General features: G+C 40.4%; 1 protein-coding gene across 1 annotated transcript; it reads right to left on the bottom strand.

Moving 5' to 3' along the window:
- Window positions 1–3,435: 3,435 nt before the first annotated feature.
- xpnpep3 (X-prolyl aminopeptidase 3, mitochondrial) lies at window positions 3,436–12,726 on the bottom strand. Its single transcript, XM_084926571.1, has 12 exons — window positions 12,473–12,726; window positions 12,276–12,389; window positions 9,003–9,125; window positions 8,730–8,917; window positions 8,370–8,589; window positions 6,775–6,959; window positions 6,613–6,675; window positions 6,161–6,274; window positions 5,956–6,041; window positions 5,086–5,269; window positions 4,390–4,510; window positions 3,436–4,309 (listed from the first exon to the last, which is right to left on the bottom strand). The coding sequence occupies exons 2-12, from the start codon at window positions 12,340–12,342 to the stop codon at window positions 4,143–4,145; spliced, it is 1,518 nt and encodes a 505-aa protein (XP_084782697.1). The 5' UTR covers window positions 12,343–12,389; window positions 12,473–12,726; the 3' UTR covers window positions 3,436–4,142.
- Window positions 12,727–12,881: the final 155 nt, after the last annotated feature.

Raw genomic sequence — 12,881 nt, 5'->3', positions numbered from 1 at the left:
TGGCGTGCTTGATTGCGTAATCAAATCATACAGGGGCCTCCAATTCAAGGAAATTTCTGTACTATATAAAAACCTAAGAGAGAACACGGTAACATCAACTGAATACATAAAAAAGAAATGGGAGCAGGAAATAAAAACTGATATCTCAACTGAGGAATGGTTAGATATGTGTGAAACCCAGAACACAACGACTAACTCAAGATGCTGGAGAGAATTTGGATGGAAACATCTTACTCGATTCTTTATTACACCAAAAATCAAAAGTAAGCAGACTCAAGACAGTTTGCCATGCTGGAGAAGATGTGGTAACATGGAAGCACATCATACGCACGAGTTTTGGGAGTGCCTGAAACTGCATAATTTTTGGAAGAACGCGACTCTTGTAATAGGCAATATCTTGGGCTATCAATTACCACACAATTTTAAAACTGTATATCTTGGGAATATTAGAGAGTATGTTATGTGTGGCGACTTGTATTTGACAAAAATCCTATTGATAGCTGCAAAGAAAGCTATAACAAGAAACTGGTACAAACTGGATCCACCTTCTTCAAAAGACTGGTTAAATGTTGTTGGAGAAATCTATGCAATGGAAAAAATGACTTACATTCTCAGATTAAAGGAAGATATTTTCGTTGCTAAGTGGGAGAAGTGGACATTATATGGCACCAAGGAAAATTAATGAACGAACAAAACATTTAAGGTCTATAACTTTGTATATCCATATATGCATGCATGTATAAAAGTATGTATATAAGCTGGAGTATGTATGCTGCGGAGTAAAGGCAGGTATGCATATGGTAGTTGATTAGAATTGGCACCCACACCTTTTGTTCGCTTTAGTTCTGTCACGAGGGCGATCGTGGCTCAAGAGTTGGGAGTTCGCCTTGCAATCGGAAGGTTGCCGGTTCGAGCCCCGGCTCAGTTGTTGTGTCCTTGGGCAAGACACTTCACCTACCGCCTACTGGTGTTGGCCAGAAGGGCCGATGGCGCGATGTGGCAGCCTCGCTTCTGTCAGTCTGCCCTAGGGCAGCTGTGGCTGTAGCTTGCCTCCACCAGTGTGAATGGGTGGATGACTGGGTGTGTAAAGCGCTTTGGGGTCCCTAGTGGGGACTAGTAAAAGCGCTATACAAATACAGGCCATTTACCATTTGTTTTGACTGTGTGCTTGTTTGGTTATTTCTCCTGAAATGTAAAACTGTGACAAAACTATCAATAAAAACTACAGTGTCAAAAAAACAAAAACATGGTATTATATGGATTTATTAAAAATTAAATGGAATGCAATGATTTTTAATGTAATCAGTTTAACTCATATGTTCATTTTACATAGGTGTTTTATGTTAATGCAAAGTAATGATATTTAAAATATACTATATATTATGCACTAAGCTCCCAGTTTCCTTTTCCCAGTGTCAAAATAATATGATCATTCATGATAATGTACTAGACAGCATTATGTTTAAAAGGGTTTCTAATATTCTCCTGATTGACGTTCACTACACACCTTCTCATTTATTTTCATGACTATTTACATTGTAGATTCTCACTGAAGGGATCAAAACTATGAATGAACACATATGGAATTATGTAGTAAACAAAAAAGTGTGAAACAGTTCAAAACAAGTTTTATATGCTAGATTCAAAATAGGCACCCTTTGCTTTGATTACTGCTTTGCACACTCCTGCATTTTCTCCATTCCCTCATGAGGTCGTCACCTGAAATGGCCTTCCAACAGTCTTGAATGAGTTCCAGAGATGCTGAGTGCTTGTTGGCCCTTTTGCCTTCATTCTGCAGTCCATCTCATCTCAAACCATCTCGACTGGGTTTAGGTCAGGTGACTGTGGAGGCCAGGCCGTCTGGTGCAGCACTCCATCACTCTCCTTCTTCTCCAAGGCCCTTACACATCCTGGACGTGTGTTTGGGGTCATTGTCCTGTTGAAGAATAAATGATGGTCCAACTAAACGCAAACCAGAGGGATGGCATGTCACTGCAGGATGCTAGGGTAACCATGCGGGTTCAGTGTGTCTTCAATTTTGAATAAATCCCCAACAGTGTGACCATCACATCACCTCCATGCTTCACAGGGCAAACCATGCATGTAGAGACCAACTGTTCAAAAAGCACAGATTTCCACTGGTCTAATGTCCATTCCTGGTGTTTCTTGGCCCAAACAAATCTCTTCTGCTTGTTGCTTTTCCTTAGTGGCTGTTTCTTAGCAGCTATTTGACCACCAAGGCCTGATTCACAGTCTCCTCTGAACAGTTGATGTAGAGATGTGTCAGCTGCTGGAACTCTGTGTTCCAGCAGCTGACACATCTCAGGCATTTATTTGGGCTCTAATCTGAAGTGCTGTTAAGCGCTTGATAGTTTTTGCGACTGCATTTGGGGACACATTCAGAGTTTTAGCAATTTTTTCAGACTGACTGACCTTCAGTTCTTAAAGTAATGATAGACTGTCATTTCTCTTTACTTAGCTGATTGGTTCTTACCACAATATGAATTCTAACAGTTGTCAAATAGGGCTGTCAACCTCTGAAAAACACAACTGATGGTCCCAACATCATTAAGAAGGCCAGAAATTCCACAAATGAATCCACACAAAGCACACCTGTTATGATCAATTACTGAAGTGCTTTTGATTACCCTCTGAGTTTCTATGGAAGCAATAAGGATGAACCTAGTACTCCACAGGACTGCGCAAAGCCCTGTGATGATAAGGTCTGTAATAGACCCTGAACTAATACTAATACTACATTAATGCTAATACTCTCAGTCTTCATTCAAGCAACATATATATTCAGATTAACCACCAAAAACTCTTGAACTTTCCCTGACTTTGACATTAAATATATTTTTTATTAAAAATATACTAGTTAGATAGTAAGTATAAATATACCAGCTGTCACCTGAAATGCACTGAGATCTTTTAAATTTAAACCTTGAGATTTGACTATAGGACCAAAGCATTTTTATCATTCCAAAAGAGCACTTGGCTCTCACACTGCAGGCTTATTTAAGGTTTCCAGAGTATTTAAAGTAGAATGGGAGGCAGAGCCTTCAGCTTTCAGGCCCCTCTTCTCTGGAACCAGCTCCCAGTTTGGATTCAGGAGACCGACCACCTCTCTGCTTTTAAGATTAGGCTTAAAACTTTCATTTTTGATAAAGCATTGAATTAGGGCTAGTCTGTCCACAGTCTGGTATCACTTAAACTTTCTTCCTGCCTATTGTAGGGTCTTTACTTTACAATATAAACCACATTGAAGCGAATTCTGTCGTGATTTGGCACCATGTAGATAAAAACTGAACTGAATGTATGGTCCTACGATACTGTCCTTTTAATCCAAGACATAAGGGGACAACTGACCCTTATAATATAGTGAAGGAAATGTCATCTCTCACTATGATCAACCAACAAAACATCCTCCATAAGTAACCCAAGTTAAACCCATTGAATTTATTAGTTATGAAAGAAATATTGGAAATATTTTAATACACAATAATTTAGAAAACAACACAACTCTCCTCTCTGCTAAAAGAAAAACAAAATCCAACACACACTGACACTCTTGTGACCTTTTTCACATTCAGCAGATTAATGAAGACATCACAGTAACTCCAGATTTATGACGAGCAGCCTTTTCAGACAGTCTGTTCAGTATTCAGGGTTTGGATCCTTTGTACTGCAGTATGAGTTGGAAAACAATTATGCACTTCTGTGTGCAACTTCTTCAGTGAGATATGAAAATGAACCATAGTTCAGAAAACATGATGACGTAAAAAAATGACGTATGATCACGTAAAATACTTTCGTAGTAGCTGGATGTTAGCTGTTGTTTGTAGATGTTGATTTAGGCTTTAGTGTCAGATTTGGCTCACTGATAGAAGAATCTGTAATCTGCCTTTTTTTGTAAATAAAGAATTGCAACTTTATGTTTGGCTGTTTGGTTTTATGTCTTGGAGCCGAGTTGTTCTAATGCAGCCAGTATTTCATAGAGTAGTGAGGATAACAGGTTGTTGTGACTTAAAAACTGAAGTCTTATTGTGTGCTCCCACCTGTAATGCACCAAAGCCCTGAGTCTCATGATATAAACAGATAGCAGTGAGTAGCACTCGGTCAGTTCTCTTTCTCTTCCTGCTCTATCTCTGTGCACAGGCCCACTCTACATCAACGATGGTCTTTGGTGCGTCAGAGGACAGAATCAGAGGTCCTCCCTTCTCTCTGATCACCACGTCATCCTCAATCCTGACACCCAGGCCTCGAAAGTGCTTCGGCGCTTGGTCGTTGTCTTCACAGATGTATAGCCCTGCAGCAAGACACAATGTGAGCCGTAACGGTAACGGGACAGAGCATTTACATGCACGTGCAGCCGTGTGGATTTCAAACCTGGCTCTATGGTGATGGCCATTCCTGGCTGAAGAGGTTGCGAGCGAGATAGTTCAGGAGTGTCGTGGACATCCATGCCCAGGTAATGGCCAACGTGGTGGGGGCAGTACCGCCTTGCAGCCTGGAATTTAAATAAATAAATAGTAAAAAAGGCTGCAGCAGTCAGACGAGTGGTTCTACTAAAGTCAAACCTCACATAAACCTTAACAAAGCACAACCACATTAAAGAGCACTTAAAGCACCAAAATAAAAGATGAATGGACGTCCAGCATGGACCTGAGAGGAATCCTCTGGATTAGGTCATCTGGTCTGCACACAAAAAAAAAACCAAACTTTTTGAAATGTTGAATTGAAGCTCCAGCTTTAGTAACTACCGACACAAGATATCACCTGTAATACTGAAAGGGAAATCTGACTTCATAAGAATATAACGCCAGCATTCCTTCTGAAGCCTAAATTATACTCTGTAGCAGATACGGACAGCTGAAGACCCGACAACAGAGTAGTTATTCCTGTTATACTTCTTTGATGACCACTTGAAGTCCGCTGCATGTGTAAAAATTCTGAGGAAAAGTAAGATTTGTCCGGACTCCTCCTCTAGGGACCATGACACTGTGCAGATGAGCCTCATTAAATATAAAGTGCACAACCAATCTACCAACCAATCTGGGCACCCACTGTTTTTCCAATTATTACCTTTAGCGCCTCAGCATCGCTGGTACTGGCCTCGAGGATGCCAAGACGCTTAAGCTGTCGTCCCAGCAGAGCCAGCATGGTGCTGTAGATGTGATCCAGACTGACGCCTGGAGAGCAAAGAGATAAACAGGAGCGCTGGACCTCCAGGACGGATTCGTAGAGCTCAATCTGTGCAGGACTGAATCTAGTATTGAACAAAAAAAAAAAAAAAAAAAAAAAGTTTATTTCAACTGATCAACCTTCAAAAACAGACTACAGTTTCTTTAATTCAAGGGACCTAAATTCTAGAAATCAGATAAAATGAAGTTTAAAGTTGAATACCACGATCACCAAACCAGGATTGGAGGTGTGAACCACCTTTATTAACACATGCACTCTGGAAACAAATACTTGGAACAAATAGATGACTAAATTAACCTGGGTGTAAAATGAAGTTTGACAAATTTACACTGACTCATGGACTGCGATGCACAAATGGCAACTTCACTCTATCCTTAGCGAAGTCATGATAACAGATGGAAAAGAACTTCTGCCACAACTCAAGGCGTAAAGGATTGAAACCTACAATCAGTGATTGTAGTTTTGTAGTTTAGTTTCTCTCATTTCCAAAAGCTAGATCACCCCTTTTTTTTTTTTTTTTTTTAAACAAATGTCTGGTTCTATTAAGGGTTGCCACACTAGATCATCTGTTGCCATGCAAGCCAATACGCACTGTGGTAGGTAATTTTTCAGATCCCCATATTGAAAAAGCTTTTGGGTCCTTCTTGAGGGCATAAACTCTCCATATTTATGAGCTCATTAAACAAACTATCACTTCTGTAAACAGTTGGCACCAAATATTTTAAGGGTCCATGTAATCAGCTTACTTACTTTCCATTTATTGGCCACGTTCGAGTGATATCGCTGACATAACCAAAGTATTCGCAACCACCATCCAGCAACACCATCTCACCATCCTGATGGAGACAAAGAGGAGGGAGCAAAACGTAATGAGTCATATATGCTGCTTAAATACATGTAAAGTAATTATTCTCAGGAATATCTGTGTCCTCTGACGTGTTCATGGAGTAATTACCTTGATTATTTGGTTGTTATTTATGTAGTGCAGAGTATTAGCTCGATTTCCTCCAGCAATCACAGGAGGGTACGCAAGAAAGTTAGCACCATGGATCCGATTCTCAAAATCAAACTGGAAAAAGGTTATGTTAAATATAAAGAAAGGAGGGGTGGCTCAAGACTTTTGCACAGTACAGTATGTAACAAATAAAGTCGACACTGTAAGACTTAAACAGCATTTTCAGTTTAAGGTACAACTCTCTGGAGTTTCATACCTGCTCTTTTAAAGCAGATTTGTGAAATTAGGAGGTAAATTTGGAAAATTTCAAAGCTGCTTCTCCAACTGTAAAAATCAATAAACTAACACTTACTGTTCTAATAATTACATCATGAGCCTAATCAATGAAAGACACAAAGATAATGAGTGCTCGCACACGTAAAGGCAGAAATAAAGGTCATCACAGAAGTCACCTTAGCAAACAGAACAGCTTCATCCACATCTCCTTGAGACAGAGCCATTGTCCTCCTAAAAGCCTGAAAGATAACAATATGAGCTGCTGCAAGTACACTTTATAAATCTAACATTCACTTGGAGTCTTCAAGAGCTTCACAAGAACCAATTTAAACGTCAACCTGTGCCGTGATTCGACCCGCTTCTTGCATGAGAGCCACTTCGGCTGAGCTTTTGAGGGCCCTGAGAGAGTGTATGAGAGGTCTGAGAGTGCGTGGTGTTGGCCCCGCCTCCAGAACGGGACACACGTGAGCCTGGTGGAGCCGAGGGTGAGCCGGCTGAGAAGTATCGTACCACAGCATAGTGCCTGGAAGAGGATCAGAGAAGACAGAAATGCTAAGAGTGAATTTGAAGTGATAAAAGAGCTAAATAGAAAAAAAAAGAAAAATATTTTAATACCTAAATGAAAAGTTTTGGCACTGAAATAGGAAAGCATTTATCCAACAACTGCATTTTTATTTACCTCACACGTCCCATCTTTCTTTACTACCATCCTGTCAAAAAGAACGTCTTCACATCAGTCAATAAAATTATATTATATACTCATCCCAGATTTTGAGTAGATGCACCTATGGTATCAATTTGTAAATCCTACTTTGCCTCACTCTTGAGTTATCACATCCACGCTGCCCACCCGGCTGCTCAATGGGGTGATGACAATACCCCGTTAGCATTTTACAGTTGAAGGACAAAAGAATCCACGCAGATCCGCAGGTGCAGAGCCAAAAAAATGTGAACACAGAACAATAATCAACAGGTCACACATTGCACAACTCTAGAATCCTTATTTATTGCATCTAGTGAAGTTTTGAGTACGCCTGCTCATCATTTATGAAGATGAAGAGCAACCCACCTCAGCAGCAATAACCTCAATTATCAGTTTCTTACATAATTGTGGAGAAACGTTGCTTCACCTCATTGAGGTTTGTGGGCATTCATTTATGCACAGCTCTCTTAAGCTTCCACCAAAGCATTTTAGTTGTGCTGAGGTCTGGACTTGAGGCGAGTCTAGGCCTGTCAGGTGAGGTCTGACTGACACCTTGATTTTTCTCTTTCACCCATTTGCTGTTAGGGATCATAGTCCTAATGCATGGCTTAATTTGTGCCAAGCTTCAGCTGCTGTACAGAGGGCCTCCTGTCTGCGTGGAGAATACTTTGGTATGAAGAGGAGTTCATTGTCAACTCGATGACTTCATGGTGCCCGAGTCCTGTGGCTGAAAATGAGCCCATTCACCGTGCTGACAGTTGATACGAAGTGCTTGTGCTGATATGCTGTGGTTGGTATCCCCTGTGCTGTGTATTATGGCCATAATGCCAAACGTGTGGCTTGTTGCATCATTGTAAACCTAATTCCCCCCCAAACTGTACAATCAAGAAACTTGTGGGTCTTTTGCAGATTTTCTGACCTTGAGGTTAATTTGTTAGGGCCACCACACCTGGGCAGAAGTTTTGCTTCCAAAACACTGCATACATATATATATTCCTGTGATAATAAGGTTTGTGAAAGACCCTGAAGCAGTGTCACTTTGCTTCTTTATTCAAGCAACATACGTAATTCAGACTGACCACCCAAAACCATCGGGCCTCCTTTTCCTTTCTCAGAGAAAGATATGGCAGTTAGTGATCTGGTAGGAATGAACCATAATACTTTTTTTTTCTCTCCGCAGGATTGCAAAGAGTAATCCCCCCCCCCATCCCGCCACTCCCATGCACCCACCTTTCAGGCTCTTGAGTACAACGCCCAGTTCTTCTATGCTATGAACTCTCTCTATGCCAGTCAAAGCAGCTGCTCCGTCCTTCCCAGACCGCGGTCCGTCCCACAGTTCTCTCCCCGGGTCTCTGCGAGGGACGAACAAAATAGCCTGGTCTGGTCGACCCTTCCCGTGAAGAACCAAGGCACTGTCAGGTTCGAGAAAACCACTGAGATAGAGGAAATCCTGAGGAACATATGTTTTGAGATGAATTAGTATAAACTTACCCAGGAATTTCACCCAGGAAAAGGAAGAAGAGCAAAATCCAATTTTTTCTCCTTTCTGAAGAATTCTGAACTGAATGCAACTTGAAACCAAGTGCTCACCTGGTTCTGATGGAAGGGATAAGGGATATCATTGGTCATGTATCTAGTTGGGTGAGACAAAATGATGGCCACATGGGTGCTGGAGGAAGCAGAAGGTCCGAGTCTTTCGGCCTGAGCCTCGATAAGCGAGGCCAGTCGGTGCCTGCGGAGCTCATATTCCGTCTGGCTCAAACCTGGGGTTACCTCACCTGAAGAGAAGCATGCTTTCCTTAAAGAAATAAATTAAGAAATGACATTTTACAAGATCAGCTGTCCACTGTAAACAATACTTACCATGTTTGATGAGGTGCGGATGAGTGAAAGGACTGGGCTGGCCAAGGTAACGAGGTGGAACCGTCTTTGGCTTCAACCCGCCAGGTTTCACAGAAATGTTTCTGCACAGGCACCAAATACATCCTACAGACAGAAACACACACAGACTGTAAACAGGTGCTTTGGTCAATTCAATTTGACTAAAGCAAAGTTATATCAGTTCTGTCCGCTGGGTGATGCTGGAGCATTGAATATAGTAGTTTTTTCTCATGCATCTTTTTAAACAATTTTAGAGTTCGGTACTAAAAGTGAGTAAAAGTTTAAAAAAAAAAAAAGAAAGAAAGAAAAAAGACTCAACCCCATTTATAGCAATTTTCAGGCCACTACAAAGCATCCCAATGATTATTTACTGGGTAGAAGTCTGCCTGTCCTTACGGTTTCATGCAACATATCAGTGGGACGAGTGGGTGTCTTCAAAATGAGATAGAGAGAGAGATCAGTTGCATTAACAATCTATTATCTCCCACCTACTTACCTTTTGCTCATGTTACTAGGTAACAACAGGATGTCATGGGACAACTGACTATTAAAATTGGTGAGTGATCTAAGCCCTGTGACATTAACAGATTTTTTTAAAGTGTAAAACTAGAGCAAATGTAATATTATACATATGTATTCAGTTACAGTGTGTCTGATTTCAGCCAATATGTAAAACTTTATCCATACAAAACCATTAAAAAAAAAAAAAAGGGGGGGGGGGGGGGGAGTGACAATGATCAGCTCCAGGCTTCGCAAACCAATAAGTTGCGTCACAGCAGCTTTATCAGCATAGAACAGCGTCTCACATCAGTGTACCGACGGGTAAATCGCTGCCCACTGGTGGTGAAGGTTTGAAGTTACATTTTTTTAAAAGAGCGATTACAAAACATACCTTTATATAAACAACTAAAAAGCACAGAGGCGCTGGACAATGTTAAATTATTATGACTTTATTAGATATTTATTATCTGAGCATCAACATGTGCTGTATTTTACAGGTTGAAGCAATGGTGAAGTTAGAGTAGACCATCAGTACAGTGCTGTGAAAAAGCATTTCCCTGATTCCTGATTTCTTCGTTTTCTGCATAGTCGGTACACATCATCATCAAGCTCGTCAACAAACACATTTTTTTTCTTAATTAGAAAAATATAACCTGAGTAAATACAAAATTCAGTTTTAAGTGAATATTTTATTTAATAAGGAGAAAAAAACCCTACCTGTCCCAATGTGAAAAAGTATTTTGCTAAATCATGAACTGTGATTAACCACATTTTTGGAAAGCTGAGTGCAATTTCAATTTAACTTTTTTTTTTTTAATTAAACCTTCATTTAAGGACCACATTTTATATTTTCTCAGGTCATCTTTGCATATTCATTAGCTAAACCACATAAATGGGACACATATGCAATAAATAAATAAATAAATAAATCAGGAAGAAGAAAAAAAAAAATCATGGCATTTTAACTACATGCCAGTTCAGTTCAGTGGATCTAAGCTCCAGTACTGTGCAAAAGTTTTGAGCCAAATGAAGAAGCACAAGGGTGGCTGGGTCCATAAGAACCTTTTGTTGATCCACCTACTGTTCACTGAAGGGTCATTAGAAATAGTCTCAGTGGAAGGTTGAGGGATGCCAAATTACACAAGAACTGGACCAAAAATCAGTGACAACAGGTCTGATGGAGTGTTGAATCCAAATGTGACATTTCTGGTTCAAACTGTCATCAGTACGTACAGGGGAAGTCAAGAGAGAGGTGCAACAGTGAGTGTCTACAGCAATCTGTAAAACAGGGTGGAGGCTCTATCATGGTTTGGAGTTGCATTTAAGCCAGTGGTGTTGGGGATCTTGTCAAAATTAATGGAATTATGAATGCAGAAAAGTACCATCAGACTTCGATCCACCATGCAATCTGCCTTTTAAGTCTGACGTCATTCGCCGTTTCAGGGTCCAAACTCCTCTTCAGTTCCCAAACTCAAACAAACACTGCCGCATCACTGGGAGCTAAAAAGTGCCAAAATTCTTTAGTTTGTAATGAAGTAAAAAGTGTGGCTGCTCTACCATGTGTAACAATCAAGTTTAAGATTCAGGCATCCATGAAAAACAGGATTTATGAAGTTAGAGGTTAGTGGGGAGTAAGTTCGCTAGTTTCTATCCAAAGATGATATACCATATTCTCACTGAGTTATCCTGAAAAATGAAAAGTACAGCGCAGCAATCACTTTGGACATGCATGAAGACAGAAAACTAAACAGCAGCAATGTTTGTAAGGCTACTGAAGTTGGGCTAGCTGACAGAGCTATGGTTGATATGGAAAATAAAAACACATTAGCACAGTGAAGTTGGAGGATGAACGCTAACTTTCTTGCCCTCAATGAAAGTTAATGTGAGGGACCCCGATGGGCAAAGACAAATGCAATCATACAACAGGAAAAAGACACTGAAAACGGACCAAACTTCAGTCAGCAGAACGCCTGTGATGATCCATGCCCAGCACGAGGTTAGTCACTGATATCCTGCTGCATAGTTTGGATTACTCGCTATGAACAAATTCCTGATCCTCAGCTTCATGCACCCATTCAAATCTTCGTTAGCCTCAGAGTGATACTTTTCTGACACATTCAAATACCTGGTGGCTCCCAAACCATAAGCTGGTTTAAATCAACTGAGCTTTACAACGTGCTGCAGACAAATTGCGGTAATAAAAACCCAGAGAGGTGATCAGCCAGTGATCACTGACTATTTTAAGGGCTTGTTCAGATTAAACTGAACACAATACAAACACTTTTAAAAGACACCAACCTTAATGGAAACAGGGTTTATACGTCATCACTTAACAACCGGATACTATCTGGAAAGTGTTTGATTGATTTTTCAGGATGATAATGATCCCAAACACACTACCAATGCAGTAAAAGCATACCTAGAAAGACACACAATAACACTATCAGCCATGGATTGGCCTCCCCAGAGCACAGACGTCAACATTATTGAAGCAGTGTGGGATCATGTTGAAAGAGAACAAAACAAAACCAACATCCAGAGAAGAGCTTTAAATGTCCTTCAAGAATCCTGGAGAACTATTCCTGAAGATTACTTAAAGAAATGAAAAGAAAGCTGCCTAAAAGACATTATATACTGTCTCTAGACGGGTTTTTTCCCCCCCATTTCCCACCCAACATGTACATAAGAGAGGCATGGTTCAGGACTTTTGCACAGTAATGTCATTGTAGTGATTGTAAAGTTACTGTCTCTAACCTCCACTCCAGGTCCGTGGCATCAGCTTGACAGCGGTCCTCACCAAGGCGCTCGCTGAGAGCAACATTGTTGCTGCAACTTGAGGACACCGATCAGTCACAGCATGTCGCTCCCCTGCGGAACAAAGTGTGACAGTCAGCGAACTACCGAGCACTCATATTCACAGAGACACTCTGAAGTAACTTATTATCACTTACCGAGGTTAACAGTCTCTCCTCCAGCAGTTATTTCTACCCCGAATGACAGCTACACCTAGCTAGCTCGCTATTCTCACGTCTGCTAGCCACGCTCGTTTGTAGTTCAGGAGAATTGCTTCCCTGAGTTTGGTTTCCCAGGTAGAGAAGCGGAACCCTCTCCCTTTACTACTTGTTGAACCGACTACAAGTGAGCTTTTATTTTACTTATTTGTACACTCAATAAAATGGAGGCTATCGAGTGCCAAAAGGAATCAAATAACTAGTTAAACAATTAATTAAATGTAATTAATTAAAATTGTTAACAAATAAATTATTAAATGTTTTAAATGACATTATTGATATTTCAATTAATTATGTATAGATTTATTTAATGTATTATTTCATATTTTAATTAATTATCACATTTTAT

This window comes from Perissodus microlepis, chromosome 4 (genome assembly GCF_051167445.1).
Source record: "Perissodus microlepis isolate ML-2025 ecotype Zambia chromosome 4, ASM5116744v1, whole genome shotgun sequence".
Taxonomy (NCBI): domain Eukaryota; kingdom Metazoa; phylum Chordata; class Actinopteri; order Cichliformes; family Cichlidae; genus Perissodus; species Perissodus microlepis.
The sequence above is the reverse complement of the archived record's forward strand: the minus strand, read 5'-3'. Positions and strand labels throughout refer to the sequence as shown.